The 25,389-nt window shown below is 45.4% G+C and overlaps 1 protein-coding gene across 4 annotated transcripts in view; it reads right to left on the reverse strand.

Annotated features, from left to right (window-relative positions):
* Positions 1 to 25,389, reverse strand: part of WWOX (WW domain containing oxidoreductase) — a 964,125-nt gene that overhangs the window by 882,660 nt on the left and 56,076 nt on the right. For all 4 annotated transcript variants that reach the window (XM_057713311.1, XM_057713313.1, XM_057713312.1 and 1 more), the window contains exon 5: positions 20,398 to 20,504. In XM_057713311.1, coding sequence (XP_057569294.1) covers positions 20,398 to 20,504 — 107 coding nt within the window. The remainder of the gene's footprint in view (positions 1 to 20,397; positions 20,505 to 25,389) is intronic.

The raw sequence follows: 25,389 nt of genomic DNA on the forward strand, positions 1-25,389 counted from the left end.
CCAAATTAATTCTTTTACTCTCTCTCTCTCTGATGCTTACCCTTTAGATCAGTACTGTTCAACAAAAATAATGAAAGTCACATATGTAATTTAAATTTTCTAGTAGTCAAGTCAAAAAAAGATAAAAAAAGTGAAATGAACGCTAATATTTTAAACAAGTATCTAAAATATCATCTCTGCATGGAATCAATATAAAAAACACTAATGAAATATTTTACATTTTTATACGAAGTCTTCAAAATCTGATAGTTATCTTATTTCACACTTACAGATCATTTCAACCTGGATCAGGCACATTTCAAGCCCTCAATTGCCACGTGAGGCCACTGGCTACCATGGTGGATACCTCTGCTCTAGACGCACCTGTACGTGGCTGTGAAAAGTCACTCAGCTATTTTCCTAACTACACATTTTATTTCCTTTGGATGAATGGTTCTCTCCAGCATTTTATGCCTACTTGATGGTGGCAGTGTGCACCACTTGAAGGTGATAGATCTGAAAGGAGTACAGTCTACTGATGAGCTTCTAGACATAAACATTTTAAAACACATACACACCAAAATCACAGTTCAACTTGAAAAAGTTTTGTGGATGTCAACTTTCTTCTGCACTGTGACATATTCCTGGGGACAGAGGCTGGTCCTTTCTATCCACATCATAGGAAAATGAAGACAGAATCTCATCAACTATAAGGAGTTTGGGGGTGGCAGGCGGGAGGGTCTCTGATGCCTTCCCTGTTCCCTTTAGATTCAAAGTTGCGTTAAACACAGAATACCAGTTAAATAACTACAAAAACGCTTGAAGTAACCAGAAGGAAGTCCCGAGGGCTGCACTCTGCTATTCTAATCGTCCACCGCCTTTCGCCTCTGCATCACCTCTGTCACTGTCGCCCTTGTCTTCCTTGTCACAACATTCAGCGATGCAAGCCGACTCCGGGAGGCTAAGCAAGGTCCCATCCAACACAGCCTTCCAAGCAACTCAGGATGGCAATGTCGTTGGAACGAGAAATAAACCTCAGTTGTCTTAAGCCCCAGAGATTTTAAGGTCGTTTGTTATTACGGCCTGGCTTGGCCTGTCCTAACGCATCATTCAAATGTCGATTCCCTACGTGTGACATCAACTATTCCATCCAGGGTCTCTCCCTGAGTACTTGGGCCTGATCATATCTGCTATATAACCCAGGCTGGGTTTTACAGTGGTTTCATTACCAACCATAAAAACTGTAACAGTGGAACTGTATAAACAAACCGAACAGTGTTTTTACTGTAAAACATGAATGTAATATAAATATTTGTCTTTGCCTTCTCTCAGCATCTGTAATGAGAGCAGAAAATTCATGCCATATGTTTATAGCATGAAGGGGGAAAAAAACAGATCCCAATGATTCATCCAGGCGGGTGCCGGCTGAGCTGGTTAATATTTTTAACTCATCCATTTTCTCTCACAGATAAGTTCTCTGCAAATCCTAAGACCCTTACGATTGTTACTTGCCAAATTCATGACTGTCTCTACGGGAGGGTCCTTACTAAGGAGAACGTGAACATGGGGCTACTGAGGGCAGCTTCTCTGACAAGATGAGAAACCACGGAGTGAATCACGACAGCTTCTCCCCAGCCTGGCTCAACAAATTTGAACACGAAATCACTTCTCTGGACACTTCAGAAGACCCGTCCTACCTCTAGCTGGAAGTGCACTGGACACTGAGGCTCCTGAGAGCTCCTGCTTTTTTTTGCATCCTCACAGGGAGCAGCACTGAGCAGGTTAAGGAACTCCTGCCTGCAGGAGGACCTTCTGATTGGCTGGGAGGGGGGTTATTGCCACTGCCGAGGTCTGTGCCAGGCACACGATCCAGCTTCGCACGCACGGAGCAACGGGGGATGTTTTTATTTAGGAGCCGTAATGGAGTCCTTGATGTGAAGTCGCTGAAGCCTTCCCGGAGTGTCTGTGCAGCCTTCCAGGATGCGAGCCGAGGGGCACAGAGAATGATTCGGTTTCCTCCAAATTGGCTCACGGACCACAGGTTTCTGGAAACTGTCACTGTCCCACAGAATTCAATACCACAGCAAGGAAGCTTTGTCTGAGGACAGAGCAAACGTACCCAGACAAGGCTCTGTCTGGCACCGAGGAGGCTGGCCCCTCGTGGGCACGAGAGCTGTTAGCAGGAAGGGGGAGGCAGGGAGGCCCAGATGGGCTAGAACCCAAGACGGGCAAGGCACGGAGAGGTAACCTCCAGAAGCTCTCAGCACGGTGAGCAGCGCTGGCGGGTGGAACTGAGCTCGGGCCGCCAGCCGGGCACTGCCCCCTCGCTTCATCCTGACCAGCATCCTCTGCGGGGCAGCCGTGTGCCCCCTCCGCAGCGAGCGCGAGGGGCTCGTGGAGGAGCGCCTGGACTGAGAACACTCACTGCCAGTGGGTGGAGAGCCAGGATCCCTACCTAGCTCGGGCTGATTCCAAGATCTGGACTCCTGACCATGAACTCGGTGGCTGGAGTCAGAGAGAAACCTTCATGTTTCTAACCAACGGGTCCAACAAAATTCTAAAAGTGATCTGAAACGTGGGCTCTAGGTCTGCTCCTGCCCACATATTACTGAGCTGGGGCTGTCAACCAGGTCCTGACCTCCTCCCTCCTCCCAACCCACACCCACATCCTAGGAAGACTGCTGATATTACTATGATTAATTTACATGTCTGTGAACACACCTATACTCCCTGAGGGCAAGCATAGCATCTTAGGTACCTAACACAGGCTCACCATCTAGTGGGATGCCTGGCAGGTAATAAAATTCTACATCTGTTGCTTCAATAAGGGGACCTTCAACCAGCAATCCAATGCGTGATGTGATCAGCGTGGTGACGAACGCGTGTTTAAAACGGGGACTGTAAGCTCCTGAAGAACCTTTGCTTTCTTCATCACTGCCCAGTCACTCAGAGAAAAGGGGCTGCTAATGATTTGCTGAGGGGAGAGAGGGGAGGGGGGGGAGGGAGGGGAGGTGGGCAGGAGCGGAGGAAAAGCAGCCCAGGAAAGCTTCGGGGGAAAGACATCCGTGGGCAGAGACTCACAGCATACAGGGGCATCAACTGGGTGGGCAAGCTTGGCGGTGGTCACTCCAAGCAAAGGAAGTCTTCTGGGCCAAGACAGAGGGAGACAGGAGGGTTTGGGAACAGCTCTGAGGTGGGTACAGTTGGGACAAGGGAGAGGGTGGTCAGAGATGGACCTGGACAGGTAGGCAGGGGCCACACCACGCAGGCGCCCCAAATGTTTCTTTAATCTTGTATAGCACACACTAGGTACCTGGGTACCATTCTAAGTACTGAGGTACCATTCTAAGCACTTTATGTGCAAGACTTCAGCTAATCTTCACAGCCCCATGACTCAGGTACTATTAGCATTCCATGTTACAGATGAGGAAACTGAGGCAACAGGAAGTGAAGGTCATCTGGTTCAAGAAACAGGATTCAAACTTGGGCAGACCAGAGCCCAAGTCAGTTGCTTACACCCACATAACATATCTTATGGATCAATCCTTTTAGCCCAATGAAGTAAGCAAGTTTTAGCATCCCTTCCCGACAAGGTGCCTGGAACTGAAAAGGGATGCACTGAGGCTAAAGGAATCGTTTTCAATAGGCATCATGTTGATGAGATCAGCTATTTACTCTCTTAAATAAAGTCTTCGTATACCCCAGCCTGTCTACTTCTAAATTTAAAATATATACTATCTTTTTAAAAAATCTATATTTAATTATACAGCATCAGTGAAATTTCACTTGGGGAACGATAATCTAACATAAGTGAATGCTTCCAATAGAAAAAGCTGTAATTTAAAATAAATTACTGTGTTAGGAAAAAAAATGTACTCTCTTCATAAAAAAAAAAAATTACTATCTGGTATTAGGTAGCACCACTCAATTAGAAAATCACATCAACAGCAAAGAACCACATAACCACCCCAAATTCCTCCTCTCCCGGTGCAGATTTCACTGGTGATCCCGGCCACCAAGCGTGTGCAGCCGGCTCTGGCCTGGGTTTCATTAAGGCTTAAAGTCAATTAAACCATGGACTGGAACAATCATTCCTCCTTTGCGAAGTATTGATATTTTTTTTCCTGGTCGCTTTAGGGCTTTTCCAGCACTCACGGGGAGATTTATGTTAGACAATTTCTTTCTGATTAAAACAAATCATAGCTCAACATTTCTAATTTCCTCCTTTCTAAGCAAGAAATGATCAGAGAACTCTGAAAACAGTGATCAAACCCATCGTGCAGAGGCCGGTACTAAAAAGCTCCACAAAAACACTCTGGAGACTGGCGCGCTCTCTCTTCTCTATCTCTCACTCTCTCTCTTCTGTCTTTCTCTGTACAACTGTTCCACTCCACCCCTACTCTGGCTCTGTTTCTCTCTCTCTCTCTCTCCAGCTCATCTCTCTTTCAGTAAACATCTCTCTTTGACAGGCTTCAGGACAATTACTTATTAACCGAAAGGGAAAGGGACACTAGAAGCAAAGCCCACCCCAGCTGGTTTTCTGACCTACGTAATAGGAAATAAGAAGGTTTCGATATTTACCGCCAAAGGCCTAGCTAGCATCACTGGAGGCCTTTTAATTCTGAAAGAAGGTACTGATTTCTGGTCAACTTTATCTCCCTCGATTACGCACGCTCTCCAAGTCAAGACCGAAAGGCTCCTAGAGGCACTCCCGAGCCCTTCCATGGACTCCCTGGGCTCTGCCTTCCCAGCTGATCCATCTTCTGTCCTTGGAAACCGAGCCCGGCTGTGAGCCGGCTCCCGCTGCACCAGGACAGCGAGGGGAGCGGGCCGACTGAGGACGCCCAAAACTGGGACGCGAGGCACGTGACACCACGTCCCGTGAACAACGAGCCGATCTTCGACGAGCCAGCCGGCAGCTGAAGAACTGGGGGCCCTTCAGCGCCAGCAACACGAAAATCAACTGACACAGCCGAACAGTCCAGAAAAATAATCTGCTTATGTGTACCTTATACTGCTCTGCTTTTCGGAAAACGAAACAACCAAACTATCCCTTCCCACAGTGGTGGGAAACTGCCGCCCAGGTGATAACCCCCAAGGCTCAACGCTCAACCCCGCTGTACCCTCAGTCATTCGTTCACCAAGCATTTACTCAGTCCCTCCTAATGACCAGGCTCTGTGCCACGCACTGGGGATGGACGAAGGGAACACAACGGGCAAGGCTTCTTGTCCTCCGACAGCATTTTGTCTCTTCTGCTTATCTGCCGTGTGGGCTTGGACAAGGTCCGGAATGTCTCTGTGCCTCATATCATCTGCAAATAGGATTCATACTATTAGCTACCGCACAGGGTTGTCATAATAATGAACTAGATTAAGGATTTAAAGTGTTCCACACCGTGACTGGCACATGACGCCACTACTACCATTACTGTTACTATAGCATCACCACCACCACCATCATCAAAATGAACTAGCCATCCGACTGAGCGCGAAGTGCTGGGTGCTTCTATTCCTGTCCTACAGGCAATTCCATGTTCTTTTTTAAAGCATAAACACATTTCTTTTCACAGTAGACAAGTGAGCAGTATGGTAGCTTGTCTCGAGAGCAGGCATCACTGCCTAAGTAGCACTGGGCAGGTCAGTTACCCTCTCTGGGCCCCAGTTTTCCCACCTGTCAAGTGGGAGAGTTAAACTGGATGATCTCAGAAAGTCCTTCCCAATCCTCAAATGCCACTGTTTTACAACTACAGTCTATCCAAATGTGATCCTGTAATTCAAAACTCTGCCTAAAAAAGATAAACGACTTCACTAGTTCATGTCTGAATTTCCCGTTACATCACTCTCATGTAAACGGGCTCACATCTCTGCTGGATCCCCTAGAAGTAATGGCTAAAAAGTTATGCCAAACCCACTGGGTCATATGTGACTGAGAAGAACTTTCTTTTTTTTTCACGTATACCTTAAAGTAACATAGGATTATTTCTGCTTTTCTTTGATGTCTCCCAAACCCGGTGTTGGCAGGTCTGCACGGAGGCCAGCAAGCCTGTGACACGCCTCTCATCACCGACACCCGCCCTGTGCCCCACCACCTCCTCCCACACGGCCGATGTCCCCAGAGCTGAAACAAACACTTAACCTGCTCTCACGCACCCACATTCACAGACCAGACCAGCCGTGAACCATCCCAAACAGAAGCCAATTCCCAAATGACCACTCTGTATTTAGAAGCAGCGCTGCATGAATTCTGGGTAGATTTAACATTGTGGAGGGTCTGGCGCAGTCTAACATCAAAAATGCATTTCTGTTCCTCAAGTACACAGCACTATCCATAGGAGGGGGAGATCTGGAAGGTTCCAGGTGGTGGGAGAAAGGAAGGGTCTCTGGAACAGAAACTCCCCAGTTTTGACACCAAAAGATCTGGAGTCACGGTTAGTTTTGCACCTGTCCAACGAACGGAGATAGTCTTGGGCTGGAGTCTGGCCGGGCTTTTGTGGAGATGAAAACAGCAGGTTCTCGTAAGGAAAAGTCAGGAGACGACCCAGAACTGCAGGGACGAAGGCTGGTATGAGGCTCAACCTGCCCCACTGGAGGCCAGGCCTGGCCTCTTCCTCATGGAGCCCAGCCAGGCCTGGCCACGCACGGGTGGCCTGATGGGGTTACTGGGGAAACCGCACCCGAGAGGGCTGCTCGGGCGTCCCAGTGTCTCTCCTGGTATAATTATCATGACTATGACTCTCCGCATTTCCTGGTTTGAACAGTAAACTGTCGCCCTGCTTCTAAGAGAGGGTTGTGGCTAAGTCAACACATTTTTGCTCTATTTTCACAGAGTTTCCTAAGAATGAGGAACATCCTCCCCCACAATCTGGTAAAGGTTCTCAGATCACGAAACACTGGAAGGGACGATTATCCTTTGGGACTCAGTTGACAGATTTAAAAGTATTCCTTGAGGGCTTCCCTGGTGGTGCAGTGGTTAAGGATCCGCCTGCCAACGCAGGGGACACGGGTTCGAGCCCTGGTCCAGGGAGATGCCACATGCCACAGAGCAACTCGGCCCGTGCACCACAACTATTGAGCCTGTGGTCTAGAGCCTGTGTGCCACAACTACTGAAGCCTGTGTGCCTAGAGCCCGTGCTCCACAAAAACGGAAGGCACCGCAGTAAGAAGCCTGCTCACTGAAATGAAGAGTAGCCCCCACTCAATGCAACTATAGAAAAGCCCGTGCACAGCAATGAAGACCCAATGCAGCCAGTAAATAAACAAATCATAAATAAATAAATAAACAAACAAACAAACAAAAGTATTCCTTGAATGTCAGGAAATAAGCAAGTCTTCAGCACCCTTCTCAGCCCTCCTAGCTCAGAGCTGCCACTTTAACCACACACGGTGTGAGCCCAGGTTCCACGTTCCTCTCCGATTCAGCCCAAGCATCCGTCCTCCTGCATCGCTGTGTGTGGACTGCATCACCCCCTGGGGATCCTCCCTTCAGTGGCTGCTGGGACCTAGAGAATAAAGCCCATTTCTCCTAAAGGGACAGAACCCAAGGTCTTGAATGGCCTGGTTTCAAAAGGCAGCTTCCGGCCTCCAGCCCCACCCCCGCCCCACTGCATCCAAACCTGACTATTCCCAGGATGGCTTTCATGCTCTGCTCAGGTCCCTCCTTCTACTGGACCATGCCCTCACCACCTGGGCACACTCCCACAGCCGGCCAACACTGCCTTCTTCAAGGATCCTGCTCTGAAGCACGTGGGGAAAGCACCTTTCCTGCGTCCTAAGACCACCACTCTTCCCATGCTCACTGGGTCCCGGCACAGCTTACGGTTTGGGGGTATAACCTCACTAGTCAAGTCCTTGAGGGCAACGACAATACAGTAAGTCCCCTACACACGAAAGAGTTCCATCCCGAGAGCACATTTGTAAGTCCAACAAAGTTAGCCTAGGTACCCAACTAACACAATTGGCTACACACCACTGCTTTTACGCTTGCTTCCGGACATTCTGGGCTTAAAGATGATGTACTACTGTAATCTGTACAGTACTATTCAGTAAAGTACACTAGAGCACAACCACCTGTAGTACATGCACGCACATGACAATGCACGCCAGACACAGGAACTAACTTACACGATTGGACGTGCAAATGCACATTCGCATCTTTGAAAGTTCGCAACTTGAAGGCTCGTGTGTAGGGGAGTTACCGTATTCTAAACTGTCTTATATATCACCCACGACACATAGTACAAACTAGATGCTTAATAAATATTTGTACAATTTTTCAAACAGTCTGAAAATTTCTGGGTTAGTTGGTAAACAAGGTTGTAAGAATACCTGATTTTCATAAACAGAGGTAAAAATCTGTACCTGCCCTTTTATTAAAAAAAAAAAAAAAAATCAAACAGCATGAGAATTGCAGAGTAGTACATCAGAATCTCCTGGAGGGACTGTGAAACACAGACTGCCGGGCTCCACCTCCAGAAATTCTGATCCAGTGGGTCTCGGGTGGGACCCAAGAATTTGCATCTCTAATGAGACGAGCTCTCAGGTGATGCTGACAGTGTGGGTCAGGGACCATGTCTTGAAGAGCACAGTGTAAATTTCTGCCCCACTGGAAAGAGGGATTAATCAATGAAACGCCATTCAGATCATTACAGATGTGCCCTATCCTTTCCTGCCTTAAAAACGCCACCCTCCCAGCCGCCCTTTTCATTTTTGTCTGCATATTGTCACAATTTGAGGTAGATTTCAAGCATCCTGTAATTCATCAACTAAGTCTCTCCTGGCTACACATCCCATGTAATTAAAGTTCAGTAATAACTTATTCTTTCTGCTCCAGCACCTGCATTTCATTTGTTTATTTTCCCAGAGTCATAAATCTGAAGGGCTGTCAAAGTGCCATAATATTAGTGCAATAATCAAAGTTAATTAGTCCCTCTCAATAAACAACAACAAAGCCATTACAAAGATGCTTTGAAGTTTCTCCCAGCTACCCAGTTTACAGATCGCGTTGTGGCTGGAACAATTAGAATCAGAACTGCCAGGTAAATGAGGGCAGGGCTCTTCAGTCATTTAAAAGGAGACTCTGCGCTTTGTTTGCACTGATGCATTAATTCCAGGGAAGGCCCAGTGGGTCCGGGCTCTGTGTTTGGTACCTGCTGAAGGGGACCAGAGCAGATGGTGTTCTCCCCAGCTGTTAAGTCTTACCACATGCATCCCAAACTCCAATAATAAAAGAGGGACACAGGTTGCAAAGAAATGAGAGGGGCCAGCCAGCCTCACTGCCAACTTTTAGTAACCTGATGTCTTCAATAACTTTGGATTTATTATTTAGGGAGTTTGAGAGATGTGACGGTTAGGTGGGTTCTGGTGAGAAGGCAGCCCAGTGGAACTCGGAGGGCAGGATCAGGGCCGGTGGGTAGAAGATGCTAGGAGGAAGATTCTGCCTTCAATGTAAGGGAGAACTTTCTAATTAAGAAATGTGCAGAAATAGGATGGGCTGCCTGGGGAGGGAGGATCTTACCCATCCCTGGAAGAGTTTAAGCCAAAGCCGGGTGAGCTCTGTTCAGGGATGCTGTGTAAGTGGTCTACACATTGGGAAGAGGTTGGACAAGGTGACCTGGATGGCCGGTGCCACCCTAAGAACTTAGGATTCCCTGCACTCAGAGGCAATCACTGGGTGAGTTCTCACATCTCGTCCTTCGAGCTCACTGTCCAGTTTCCGAGATCCTTCTCCACTGAGGCCATGACCCCTGTGTGTGTTACCTGCTGCTATGTAAAACCTTTCCCCAAAATACAGTGGCTTTTTTTTTTTTTTGCCTTTTTCTTTTTTCTGGCTGCACCATGAGGCATGCAGGATTCTAGTTCCCTGACCAGGGATCAAACGCGTGCCCCCTGCAGTGGAAGCGCAGAGTCTTAACCACTGGACCACCAGGGAAGTCCCTAAAGTAGAGTGGCTTAAAAACAGTAAGCATTTGGTATCTCACCAAGATTCTCTAGGTCAGGAACTGGGATGGTTCTGACTCGAGATCTCTGATGAGGCTGCCACCCATCTGTCAGCCGCAGTCATCTGCAGGTGTGACGGGGTCAGAGGAGTCCAGGAGGGCTCCTTCAGGAGGCTTGCCACCTAGGGCTCAGCTCCTTATCACACGGGCGCCCCACGGGGAAGCTGGAGCACCCTCATCGCGTGGCAGTGGGTAGTGCAGGACAGCAAGCAAGGATGAAGCCACCAGCCTCTTAAGACCTTTCCTGGAAGTCATACTCTGTCATTCCTGCCACGTTCTGTTCACAAAGACTGAGTCACTAAGTCCAGACCGCACTCGAGGGGAAGAGAGTTAGGCTCCACCTCTGAAAGGGAGGCATCTGAAGGATGTGTGGACAGATTTTAAAACTACCACGGCCACTTCTAAGGTCTTCAAAGTCCAGTCACATCTGTGTCCCCCGCTGACAGAGGGGCGGAGGCTGGTTCCAGGTGAGTCCCCCAGGAACACAGAGTGGTTTCCGCCAGCCCCACTCGTGTCCTGCGCTAACCTTGGCCTCTGCGAACGGCAGCCAGCTCCACAGTGGGGCGTGGGCACCGGGGATACAGCCAGCCCCACCCCCCGCCCCCTAGAGATGGAAAGGACACCCCCATTTCAGTATTAACCGGACACATGGATGGGAGGATGAAGAGAGGCTTGGCTATTTCCTAGGGCGCTGATTTTTTTTTTTTTTTTTTTTAAGTATAAGAGGAAACACATTTTCCAGCAGGATTTCTGAGAGTGTTTGTCTAATTTAGGGACACTCTCTCGAAATTACCTTTTTTTTTTTCCCTGAGTCTTTACTACATGCTGGGTTCTGTACAAGAGAGTATGTGTGTTATTTCAGTTCAACCTGATGAACCCTGAGGGCCATTAGTAGCACGGTTCCCATTCTGCAGGTAAACAAACCAAGGTTTGAAGACATAACCAAATGCGCCCAGGGATCCCCAGTGAGCACGACGTGTTCGAAGCAGGATTCAATCCCAGGTCTGCATGACTCCAGCTGGGGCTCCCTCTACTCCTCTGGGCTGCCTCCCTATAAATTAAACCTCCGTCGATTTTAAATACATGCTTAAAATAAACCTTAACCTTTTGTAGCGTGAGCTGCCCCATCCTGAGACTGGCTGCCTCGTTCACAGCTGTATCGCTATCTGTCCTTGCGTGGAAGGTTTTATTGGCACAAGGACTGCTTCTCCTCTCTGTTGAATCTAACAACTGCTACATCTGAAACTCTGTAAATGCCCCATAATAAATACGAAAAACAAATGCAAGCATCCTTTTTTCCGCTTAAATAATGGAGCTTAAACGCCTAGTGGCCAGAAGCAGGACTTTCGACCACTGGCTGAACAACCACCTGAAGATGAAATCCATCTCCTCCAAGTATGTCAAAACTGTTTACCAAGAACTCAGGGGGCCCCATATTAATGAAAGAATGCATCTGTGTTGAGTTTCACATGATCGGGAGTGATGGTTTGGAGCTATCCATCTATGCTTGACTTTCACTCTTTAAAACTCCGCAGTAAATCACAGCCCTCGTCATGCAAAGGTTACAATGGATATAAAGTTTAAAATATTCGGCTCAAGACGGAGTGAAAAAAAAAAAAAACCAACACACACCAAAAAAAGTGAAGACACGAAGGACGGCGATCTAAGACAATGAATAACAGGCGAGGTTAAGTCAATGCAAAATTTTCAGAATGAGAAATGAAACGGAAAACATAGAGCAGAAGGACCAATCACAAGTTTTAGGCAATCTGAAGACAAAGCAAACTCAGAATATTTTAGCAACCCATTATCTCTATGAGAGGGATGAATAATTTATTACCTGATAAAGGATCTTTCCTGAGCCCATGACAAGAAAGGTCAGAGAGGCAGCCTAAGTGCAATAGTAAATAATACTATATACCACCTGAAACGGAAGCCTGGGAAGACCTTGCTTGAGGGAGGGAAGGTTCATCAACTCCATCGGGTTACAAAAAGCCACCCGGGAAGCGCTCTTTCCTGGGGAACCACAGGGACCCTGACATCATGAACAGAGAAACACGCAAATCTCTATGAAGACAATCTTCGGCTAAGTCCTTGGAAAAGATAGGCCAGTCCTCCAACACAACACACACCAGTAATTTTGGATTGGGTAACAAGATGGCTTTGGGGTTAGGAGATACGGCTTCAAGTTTTGGGTCTACCGCGTAGCTCCCAGCTGTGCGAGCCGAGGTGAGGCTCTCCGCCTCTTCCAGCCTCTGATGTCTCATCTGCAAGCTGGGTTTAACACATAAATACTTCACGGCTACGTGCTAAGCACAGGGCCTAATACAGAGACAGCTACGAGTATCCAATCCCACCTGCAGGTGATGGTAATAAGATGACATTTTGTAAACAAAAATGTCCCAGAGGAGAACTCTCGACCCTTTATGCGTGCGTGTGTGTGTGTGTGTGTGTGTGTATATGTGTGCACGCACGCATACGCGCTGGTTTATTGATTAAAGCAAGTGGTTTACGTAGTTCTTGCTGGTTCACAGACTTGTTTACACCACACTTTATTTATTGAAAATCCAATACTAGACATAACAACAATTTTTAAAGCAAAGAAATGAGGAACAAATCTAGCGGCTGATGTAGGATGAACTTTTCCCAATAATCTATAACTATTAATAATATTAATAGTTTTTATATTTTTGTTTAGCTAGAGATCATTCAAAACAATGGAGACGAGCCCTATAATTTGTGATGCGTTGAGTAATCATCAGCTTTTCCAAGCCAAGTCACCCGCTCAGACAGGCATCAGGCTTGTGGATTACCCACCCCACGTGCTGCATCTCCCCCCCCCCCCCGCCCCGCCCCCAGCACACACACATCACATAAAAGAAGGCATCGCACCTAAGGCCTTCGATCTGTAAAGGCAAACCATGGGATCTGAACTCCTGTTATCAAAGGAGAACGGGGGAAATTCCCACAAACTCTGAAGCCATACAGGATCACAAAGTCACTGAGTGGATTGGAGAGAGCCTGGAAGTAGCTGGATTTCTCCAGTGGTTCTTAAATGTGTGAGCAATTCATTACTCAGCATCCTCCCCACCACTCCTTAATATCATGTCATGAAAACAGGTTGTCGGTATCTATTAAAAGCACAGCAAAGTGTTGAACCCACGTGCCTAATATGCTGGCTGGTACCAAGTACTCCACACCTGGAAATAACAGTGAAGTCACTACTTTCCGATGCCTATCAATGAGGCTGCAATATGACATAATACTGTCAGCTTTCCACCCGGCTTCACTCCAACTAGATAAATAGACCCGGTATTGACTCTATCGAGAGCTAGAATAATTACAACACTTCACTCTCACCGGCATCAAACTGTGTGGCGACAACCAGCCGAGCACATGCTCTCTCCCGAGCACATGCATATTCCATTACCTCTGACTAATAAATCTTTCCTCTTACCCCACATCTCCCTGCTTTCTCAATAACCATTCTGATATAAACTGTCGCTTGCTGTTCCCGATGACTGATCCCTTAATCATCTTTCCTAAATATATGCAAAGTGTATTTCTTTGTAAATACAAAAGAAAAAGCAATCACATAAATAATTAAGATGGCTTTTCAAATGACAGCTGAGTGCTAATATGAGCTCCACTGGAAAATACTCATCAACAAACTAAATACACATCTATTAAAACGTAGGAGTCCAGACATATGAAGACAGAGAAAGAATTCATTGCAGCTCCTTGGGAATCGTGCTGATAAACACCCTCCCTACAGCTCCTCTTTCAGCCACTTGGAGGGGTTCAGAAAAGTAAGCGTCACTTTGTACTTTCATGTATGAATAAGAAACTAATATTATTATTATTAATAGCAGCAGCTAACATGTAATTGAACACTTAATCCCCGCAATCCCACTCCTGGGCATATATCTGGAGAAAACCATAATCTGAAAAGATACATGCACTCCAATGTTCACTGCAGCACTATGTACAATAGCCAAGACATGGAAGCAACTGAAGTGTCCATCGACAAGAAGAATGGATAAAGAAGATGGGGTACATACATGCAATGGAATACTACTCAGCCATAAGAATGAAGTAATGCCATTCGCAGCCACATGGATGGACCTAGAGATTATCATACTAAGTGAAGCTGGGCAGAGAAAGGCAAATATCATATGTTATCACTCATACGTGGAATATAAAAAGATGATACAAACGAACTTTTTCACAAAACAGAAACAGACTCAGAGACTTCAAAAACACACTTATGGTTACCAAAGGGGAAAGGTGGGGGTGGAGGGATAAAGTAGGAGTTTGGGGTTAACATACACACACTACTATATATAAAATAGATAATCAAAAAGGACCTACTGTATAGCACAGGGAACTGTACTCAATATTCTATAATAACCTATATGGGAAAAGACTGAAAAAGAATGGATATATGTATATGTATAACTAATTCACTTTGCTGTATAGCAGAAACTAACACACTGTAAATCAACTATACTCCAATAGCAAAAAAAAATTTTTTTAAAGAAGAAGGTATTATTACTAATAGCAGCAACGAACATTTACTTGAACACATAATCTCATCTCAGCGACATGTTAAATACACGTACAGTCAATGCCTTAATACTCATAAGCACCTATATCTCCTGGCACAGATATTAGTATTTAGATTTATAGATGACGAAACAAGGGTTTAGAGAAGAAACCTGCCCAAGGTCACAGAGTTTACCTGCTTCTAATCCTTGCCAATATAACGAAGCACATTTTATAGTAATAGTTATCAACTAGAGATGACTTGCTTCCCCAAAGACATATGCCCAAGAGGCATCTTGAAGAGCACGCAGACTGCCTTTTCCAGATCTCTTGGAAATCTTGGTTAGATAACCCAAGAAAACACAAGCATGGCTGAGGCGGACCCCTGCTGCTTTCTCCTGGCCAGTGGCACGTCATCCCAACCAGCCACAAGGAAGCCCTGAAGTCTAGGCCAAATAAAGAGACAAGTTAGGAAAGCTTGGGCTCGCAGCCTCTCTCAGGGACCAGACCTTCTTGCCAACCGCAACATGCTCGGGTCCCTCCCCCGTTCTGATAGGGGGATGGATCCAAGATGCACTCCGGGGAATCGGGGACGGGTCGCCTAGTAACTACAAGGGGGGGCCCTCAGCCCCCCTGCCATGCCAGCCCACGCTGCCCACCTCACCGGACATCCCAATCCACGGTAGGTGCTGGAGCTTCACAGCATCCCTGGGCCCCCCAGTCACGAACGGGCAGCCTCCACAGGTGAGCCCTCTGACACTGGCTGTGTCCCTCTCTATATGACCAGCCGGTCCACGTAAGGGCCTGGCACTCGTGAGGCAGGCTGGGCACTCGGAACAATCCCGCCCCCTCTTTGAATTCCCCTTCCACCCCAGCCACGCCCCCCCCCCCCGCCCCCGTTTCTTCCCTGCACACGACCTCAGGCCCAGCTACTCCAGCTCTAATTGACCTCCTTCCTCCCCAGGAGCAGAAATTTTGGAAATCCAAAATCTAAAACCTGTGATAAAGTGAGAAGGAGGAGGAAGGGGGGGGCCCCACTTTTAAGGGCTCTCCACTGGGATGCTGGAGTCTTGCTGTGGCTGTCTATAAGGTGCGTTCTGATACCTAATCATCTACCGTCCTCTGCAGACAACACCCCTTGGAGATCCTCAGATCTCAGGCTGGAGTGTGGGGCATGCCAGACCTCCATAAATAGAGCAACAAAACCCCACTCGGTACGTACTTAGAAAAGGAAAGAGTAAACCACAGCACTGCAAGGATTCAGACCCACCTATCAGAGTCCCAGACTTAGAGAATGCACGTGGAGTTCTCACATACTGGCAGTGCTGCTGAGTAAAAGGGAATCTGCTCCATCCCGAAAATAGGAAGATAAACTTCCTACCCAGCCAGCCATCTGGAGTCCTTGAAATACCCAGGAGAAGATTAGACACTTGTTTTAGAGCTAAGGGTCACACGTGAGCAATCCACTCGAGGATGTGAATGAGGTAGATCACATCCTCATATGGTTACTGCTAACAGCATGGGCAGGAACCCCACTTCCAGAGGTTCCGTACTTAAATATAACTGGGGGCTCATGGGCCTTCCCATCCTCCCTCCCTTTTCTAATTATGCTAAATGGATTGGTCATTTAAGAGGGTAGTTCACTTCTGCACCGGGCACGTTACCCAATTTTAACTGTTTTCACTGCTACTCTTACTTCTAGCATTGGAGCATCTAAACCATCTGAGCAGGAGGGCACTTCCCCCTGAAATAACTAGTAGGAGTAGTAATCACATGTAGGTTCTTAACATAATTCCACATGGAAGGTGAGGCCACTTGTTACATTTTATGAAAGAGCTGGATCTCCCCCCAGAAGTGTCCTGAGGACTCTAAAAGGACATCTTGGATGAAAAGCGATTGCTTGGGACAATAAATAAGGGAGATCAGAGCAGCTTCCTCTGAGAAACATGATTAATCCTGAAATTAATCACTCCAATAGAATCTAGCGATTTTTAATGCAAAACCCGACAGGTAATGAACATGCACGAGGCTGGATATGGTAGAAAAGCCGGGCCAGGGGATGGAGGCCAGATGGACACACCAGGACCCGCCTCCGTGCTCACCACGCTGTGTGACTCTGGGCGAGTCCCTTCACCCTTCTGAGCCTCCACTGGCTCGTCTGTGAAATGCAAAAAAGCAGGCTTTGCATCCCTTAAATAAGGGATACAAAAGGCCCTGACCAGGACAGGACACATGACAGGGACGCAACAGATGGTGGCTGTCATCATGCCTGGCGGTGGGCGTGAGAATAGCATGTCGCTGGCTTGGAGGCAGACGTGAGTGTCGGGGACAGAGCGATTCGAGAATGTGAGGTGGAGGACCGAAAAGACAGACCAGGCAGGGAGGAACGAGGTGGGGAGGAGGAAGGAACCCCACGCCCAGAGCCTCGGCACATGTGAGCCAAACGCACAGGGACTGCAGAGGGAGCTTCTGCTGCAATACAAAACTGTGGGTCAGGAGAAGCTGTGCATGGCGCCGTTGTGTTGCAGGACCTTCCAGGTTCTGACTGGGATGTGACGCATCCCAGATAAAGTATGGACCTTGACAAACACAAGCAGGTGGTGTCCACTAACGTGCCCGAGCAAACCCCTGTGCAGAGGCCAGGTACGGAAGGGCCTGGGGGAGACGAAGCAGCACAGACCGAGGGTGGGCACAGGGCACGGGGCTGCGGCTCCGCGCAGGTTGCTCAGGCAGCTTCTCACACACTCTGTGCTCCGCAAACGGTGCAATGATGTGAGATGGCAATGATGGCTCCGAGTGCTAAATTGGAGCTCCCGTAATGAGAATCTAGGGGGAGTGAGGAACGTGGTCCAATGGGGTTCACAGAGAACAGGCGAAGATGAGAGATGATAAAAGGGTTCAGTCTCTTCAACTCTACAACCTCTAAAATCTGAGCTGAGTGTCTGAAACTCCATGTGAGTGTGAGTTCGGTTTTCGTCCCCATGTCCTTTGCTCACGTCCCGGACAATGAATGTTTTTGGATATGTCTTCCTCTGGGGGCGTTGTTTGCTGGTCGTCCTCCAGTTACTGTAAGAGAGGATGAACCTACGCCATGAGAAATGCGGGCACCTGAAACTGACTCACAGGGACCCAGGTACGGCTTCGAGTGCAAGAAAGAAAAACTTAACGGCAGGTCTCTGAGATCAGCCCATGCGACCTTCTCTGTTAGAGGCAAGAAACCGAGGCACCAAACGCATTAAGAGACTGTCCGAAGTCCCACAGCTGATGAGGGCAGATCCAGGAATTTCTGCCTCTACACATCGAACAACAGTTATGATGAGATAAATCCAGATGAATCTATTCTCATGTATGAGAGGAAAGGAAGACAACTTTTTTTTTTTTTTGGCTGCACCACACAGCTTGTGGGATCTTAGCTCCCCGACCAGGGATTGAACCCAGGTCACAGCAGTGCAAGCACCGAATCCTAACCACTACCTCACCCAGAAACTCCCAGGAAGACAACTTTTCAAATGCACAGATAACTGGGTTTCGGCATTATTTTCCAAGTCTGGTTTAAGCATTAGTATCACATTGTACAGCATGGTTCTGACAGTACCACGAGGGCCACTGGCATTTGATTTTCCTACTCTAAACATGACATCAAATGGGCAGAATTTTACGAGTCTGACACTCTCTGCTGCTAAACCCCAGGTACTGTTCTACACTGACAGTGGGGACAGAAATTGGCGTGACTGACGGGTCCACTGCAAAGATTCCACCCTATGGTGTACCCGCGAAGGGACCTGTCAAGAATGCTCGCGGCAGCGGAGATTAGAGCCAACTTTGGATGAAAATGTGAGAGAGACTGAACTTTAAGAGAGCATCGCTTGGAAGACCAAAACAATGACAACCACCTCGATGTCCACCAAAAAGGGAGACTGGTTAAATAATGATACCATAAACACGTGCTGAAGTATCACACAGCTGCTAAAAGCAATGAGGTAGATCTCTATGCACTGGTAAGAAAAAACCTCCTCTAAGTATTAAGTGAAAAAAATCAAAGTACGTAACAGTATGTAGGTGTGTTGGCTAGTATACACAACCTTTTCCTCAAAGAACATGCAAGAAACAGTTAATGATCTTGACCTCCTAAGAGAAGAATTGCGGAAGACTTTCACTTTTCATTTTACCACTTCACAAAGATTCAAACCATATGCATGTACTAGCATTCGCTCTCTATACATCTCTGAAGATTACTCTATACCACCTAGCGGAGGTTATCACATTTTGTAACTTTGGAGTTAGAAAGATGCTAAGATAATTGGAAAAAATTGGGCCTTTTTTTTTTAACTCAAAATAATGAATCCAGTGAGATCAGGACAAAGGTTCATTTGAAATATACTGAATTTGAAATTCTCCTTGAAAAAGCAGAAATAAATCTCCCTTTTCTTGACTTTAACTTCTCAGTCCAGAACACCGGACATTCTCTTAAACAAACCATGGTCTATTTCTTCGGATGGCCAGATATCTTCCACGGTGTTCAGAGAATGAAGACAGTCTTGGCAAGGATGATCCAACGCCACTTCACGCTCTGCTCCAGCCACCTGTCTCCCCTTCCCCGTCCTCCCCCCGTCCCCTGCCCCAGGGCCACTGCACAGGCCACCCCCTCTTCCCTGCTTCACCCTTCTCCTACCTTCCCCAGTCTTTTTTGAGATCTCAGCTCAGTCATCTGTTTCTCGGGGACTCCAAATGTCCCCCACCTCCCTGGCATTGTTCACCATTTTGGAGTACTACATACTTTTCAGTACCACCTTCCATCATTTCAAGTTTACACTGATGTTTATCTTTCCTTGGATTGATCTGTCTTCCACCCTCAGCTGAAAGTTCTACAAAGACAGATGCTAACACTAGATGCCCTGTACCTCTGACAGTGGGGCACTTCCCAAATACATGAGTGAATGAACGCTGTCTCTACGTCACTCTGAAGCCCAGTAATCATGTTTAAAAAAATCAGTCAACCTGTGCCACTCTGGCTCAAACCCTCTCCTGTCACCATTGACTCTGAGCCCCTCTGCAACCTACCCGCCCCCCCACCCCGGCCTGTAGCCACGCTAGCATCCCTGCTCATCCTAGAATCCTCCAGGCACGGTCCTACCTCCTTTGCACATGCATAGAAAGTATTTCCCCTGACATTTGCACAGCTTACTACTTTACTTCGTTCAGATCCTGGATCAAATGTCACAACTTTAGAGAGGTCTCTGCTGACCACCCAGCCTGAAATAATCCCTGCTGTCAACTCCTGACCCCTCACTCTGCTTTACTGTCCTGCGCTGCATTTATAACCTGACGTTACGTTAAACATTAAACTTAATTATCCCTTTATGGTCTGTTTCTCCTACCTAGAAGCCCATAAGGGCAGATATTTTGTTTTATTTGACGCTATATCCTTAACCCCAAGAGCACTGCAGGCCCTCAATAAATGTTTGTGCACAGGCATATCAACACCAACAGCTGCACAGAGAGAGAAAAGCAAAAAGGAAAAACCAGAGACAGGGTTAAAGCCTGCTCCTCTGTCATCCTAAAAACCATAAATAACCTCTTAGTTGCATTCACGGGCGTCAAGCACATTTTGTTTTTCTTAATAAATGAGCTAAATGAGTAAACATTCTCAAACCTCTGACTAATAAAGCAGATGACATTGACAATGAACTATAAACAAACTATAAACGGGCTTGCTTGTCCTTTCATTCGTAAAATAAACAAAGTGAATATGACTTTAAAAATAAAGAAAACATTATTCCAACAGCCATAAACTTTGTGAACTGTACTAAAACCTCCATATGTTTATCCCAGCATGCGTATTTGACAATTAAAAAAAAAAAACCAAGCATGCACTTACCCATTCTTCTAAGATGCGTGACACGGCTTCATTGGCTCTTGTCATATTCCTGCAGGCCAGGATCACGTGTGCACCGTGGAGGGCAAAAGATTTGGCAGTTTCAAACCCTACGGTTTAAAGGAAAGTCAACATTAGAAAACACAAATGCAAAGCACTGAGTCATGCTAAATGGCCTTTAATGAGCACCACACATATCCCCTAATGGTTCTCAACCCCACGTGATTTTGCTCCCTATAAGACATCTGCAAGTATCTAGAGATGTTTTCAGTAGTCACAGTTGGGGGGTGGCGTGCTACTAGTATCTACTGGGTAAAGGCCGGGCATGCTACAAAATATCCTACAATGCACAGGACAGCCCCCACAGCAAAGAATCATCTGGCTCAAATGTCTACAGTGTTGAGGCTGAGAAAATCTGCCCCAAGAACACAGCGATTTCAAAGGCGAAGGCCAACGCATAGAGGAGCTCACAGCATGGCCAGCCTTTGAGCCACTGCTTAACAACAACCAGATCCTGCGCTCAATGCTAAGAGAAAATGTTGCAGAAATCAATCTGTCAAGAAACCAAACACCACGCTCGAAGGGTTGGAGAACTCAGGTTTATTAGAGAACTCAGGTTTATTAAGCCGGCAGCCCCAGACGAGCTAATGCTCCAAAGTTCTGGGCCCCGAGCTCAGGGTGAGCTTTACTTTTATAGGGGTCAGTACATATATTTACAGTTAGCATGGGCAGATTGGTTACTTGGTTTACAGAGCACAGAAGTTTCCAAACAGAAACTTACAAGAGCAGGTGCTGAACATTCCATTTTTAGCAAAACATCTTATGGTTACATTGGATTGCTAGGTCATCCTATTTTTTTGTTTTTCTCTGCCGCTGCGCAGCAAGCATATTTTACAAAAGCAGAACAAGCATGGAGTTATTTTTAGCTGAGCGCAAGTTTCTAATTTTCCTCTACATAAGGATATATAAAGACTTAGACATGGTCACTGCCCTCAAAGAGTTTACAATCTAACAAGAGAAAACAAACCTGGAAAGCAAAACAAACAACATCTGTGAAGTTCCTGACAATGTGCTCCACACTATTTTAAATGTATCCAGCACTTCTGCTTTCAGCAATGGCAACTAGGTTTTCTAAACCCACCCTCCCACTGAGAACAATTAGAAAAGCTGGACAAAACAACACATACACACACACACACACACACGCATGCGCGCACACACGCACGCACACGCACACACACATGCACACACCTCCCTCTTTGAAGGCATCAGAGGAACATTATGAAGGAGAATTTGGGGGGCCAACATCTGGAAAAGCTGAAAGGCCAATAGAGGTGAGCCAGCACTTGGTGCTTCTGCACCCACTGAAAACACCCTTCAAAAATAAAGGTGAACAAAATTTTTGAACAAACAAAAGCTGGGGGACTATATCACCAGCATGTCTACACTAGAGGAAATACTAAAGGATGCTCTTCAGATAGGAAGAAAATGACCCTAGGTAGAAATCTGGAGATACAGAAAATAACAGAGTAACACAAAGGGTAAACAGATGAAGAAATCTAAATGTTAATAGTAATAGTTTGTAAATTTTACAATACCTAGTGAGCACTACTATACTGACAATAATGTCACCTAGCCTAGAGGTAAGTAGCAATACTCGGGATTAAAGTATTCTACGACCCTTGCCTTGTCCAGGAAGTGACAAAGAACTAATTTACACGGGACCTTAATAAGGCAAAAACACAGGATGTAATTTCTGTAATTACCACTGAGAATATAATACAAATTTAACCAGTTAATAGGAAGGGTAAGTAGAATAATTTTTAAAAATGAATGGGGATGAATTGGGAGATTGGGATTGCCATATATACATTACTAATAAGAAAAAAATATCAAATTGTACACTTTAAATACATGCAGTTCATTGTATGTCAATTGTATCTCAATAAAAGTTCTTTTTAAAAAAAAAGATAGGGAGAGAACAAGGAATGTAAAATGAGTTAGATAAATAGAAAGCCAATAATAGTGGTATATTTAACCCCAAATATATCTGTAATTACATTAAAGATAAGTGAACTAAAAACTATAATCATAAGACAAAGACTGTCAGACTGAATAAACTACATATGTATCATATGCTCCTTACAAAAATGTATATGTTTTATATCCTTAAACATAAGGATAAAGAAGTTAAAAAGAATGGGAAAAGATACACCATGTAAAGATGAACCAAAGGAAGTATCATAAAAGGCTGAATATTTCATAATGGTAAGTTCTAATCCAGGAGGAATATGTGACAATTATAAATTTATACACACCCCCCCCCAAAAGTTGACAGAATTAAGAGGAGGAATAGACAAATTCATAATCAGAATGGAAGATTTTAATATATCAGTAACATAAAAATTTCAGTAAACAGGAAGTAACAGAAGATCTGAACATAACTGATAAACTGGAAATAATGGAATATGCTAAACACTGAACACAACAGCAAAATGTATATTCAAGTGCTAAAAGGATATTTACCAAAACTGAACATGTGCAGCACCAAAAGTCTCAACAAATTTCAAAAGATTAAAATTGCAAAGCATGCCCTTTGGCCATAGCAGAATAAAATTAGAAATCAGGACTTCCCTGATGGTGCAGTGGTTAAGAATCCGCCTGACAATGCAGGGGACATGGGTTCGATCCCTAGTCCGGGAAGATCCCACATGCCATAGAGCAACTAAGTCCGCGTGCCACAACTACTGAGTCTGTGCTTTAGAGCCAGCGAGCCACAACTGCTGAGCCTGCATGCCGTAACTACTGAAGCCCACACACTTGGAGACCGTGCTCTGCAACAAGAGAAGCCATGGCACTGAGAAGCCCGAGCAGCATCATGAAGAGTAGCCCCCACTCGCCACAGCTAGAGAAAGCCCACGTGCAGCAACAAAGACCCAACGCAGCCCAAAATAAATATAATTAATTAATTTTTTAAAAAAGAAATCAATACAAGATCCTAGAAAATTCCCCTATCTGGAAACTAAGCAACACATTTCTAAATAAGAAACTGTGACTCAAAAAAGTTATGAAAATCAGAAAATGTTTTAAACTGAATGATTACAAAAATTCTACATATCGAAACTTACAGAACATAGCTAAAGCCATGGATAAAGGATAATCTATAGACCTAAATACATATATTAGAACAGAAAATGAGCTTAGCATCTATTAAGTTAGGAAAATTTTAAAGTAATTTATTACCTGAAGAAAGCAGGAGGACGGTAATAAAAATAAAACAAACATAAAATACATAAAAACAAAGAATCCAAAGTCATTTCCTTGAAAAAACTAAAAAAAAAAACTGACACAGAGAGAGAGCGCGAGCGAGTGCACACTAGGGCACACACTTGAGTGTACAAGCGAGCAAAGCGGTGAATAAAAGGACATCAGTACAGATATTACAAACCCTAAAAAGATCTTAAAAAGGTATGATGAACAACTTTACACTAATAAATTTAAGATATAGGTGAAAAAGAAAAATTCCAAGAAAGACATCACTTAAAAATTGCTGCAAGGAGAGAGAGAACAACTGAAAAAAATTTATATTTTTGAAGAAATATTCTCAAAATGAAAACTCTTGATCCATTTGTCTTGAACAGTAAAGTCTACCAAACATTTAAGATAATAAAAACATTGACCTTACATAAACTCTTTCATATGACAGAAAAAGAAGAAAAACTCAACTCTTTTATAAGGCTTGAACTCATTAGTCATTAGGGAAATGTAAATTAAAGATACAATGAGATAATGCTGCATACCTGCTACTACAATGCCTAAATTTTTTTAGAAATTAAAAAAAAAATAATGATAACCACATCAAATGTTGGCAAGGATGTGAAGCAACTAGAACTCTTTACACATTACTGATGCGAAAAGGGAAAGGAGGGGAGGGGAAGGGAGGGGAGGGGGGATCTAATTTCAGAGCTTGAACATCACCCCGTGGTGCTAAAGTGTAAAGTACCACATCTTGTAAGCTATGTGGAAAATCGTACAGAGTACGTTGCAACAACAAAGAAATCAATTCTACTAGAGAAGGCAGCGATGTAACTCAGTCAAAGCCATGTCAGATGATCACAGACTGTTTCCAAGAGTATCATTATGTTACTGAGACTGCCATGTGGAAGAGTCCAGCAAAGGTCATTCATTTGCATCGCTTCCCTATATCTAACCTTCATGGAGGCCAGCCTATTTACATAAACTAGTTCTCAAGGGAAGGCAGCACAGCACAGTGGAAAAACTCAAAGTCAGGAGTTGGACACATCTGTGTTGACCCAGCTCTAGCTGTTTATAAGCTATCAGACTGACGCTGTGCCTTTAACCCATCAGAAACTCTGTCATCTTTTCTTAAAATGGGGAGTGAAGAGTAAACATACACTAGGAGCCTAATATAACCATAGTAGGTGGGAAACCAAATGTTAGTTCCCAATCCTTTCCAAAATCCACCTCAGCGGAAAGTCCTATGCTTCCTCCCTGATGTGTATGAACTAGCAAATATAGTACAGCCATCGTGACTGAAAAAACTCTCTCATGGGTCTGCTCCCAACAGCAACCGGTGAGCTGACGGGTTTTAACGCCAACCAGAATTTACAGAAATTAGCTACAAGACCTACCACTCCAATTGTCTGAGTACTGGCTTAAGGACACACACAAACTTTGTTTATGCCAAACTCCATATCCCAAGATATTCACTTACCCTTATCTAAGGATAACCTCCTGTACTTGAATCTGAGGTTACTACACAAAAAATTTCAAATGTGTAATCCTGCACAGCTAAATCTGTTTGCCTCCTCTTTGGTGTATGTGCTAAAAGGTGCTCAGAACTGTATCTTTGAAGCAGGAAACAGGAACCTGAAACACTCATTTGGATCCATGATGCCAATTTCACCCCTTATCCCCAGTGAGCAAAACCACCCTACCCAGATCCTTTGAGGGGAAAAGAGAGAAGTAAAACAC

This window comes from Hippopotamus amphibius, chromosome 16 (genome assembly GCF_030028045.1).
Source record: "Hippopotamus amphibius kiboko isolate mHipAmp2 chromosome 16, mHipAmp2.hap2, whole genome shotgun sequence".
Lineage (NCBI taxonomy): Eukaryota > Metazoa > Chordata > Mammalia > Artiodactyla > Hippopotamidae > Hippopotamus > Hippopotamus amphibius.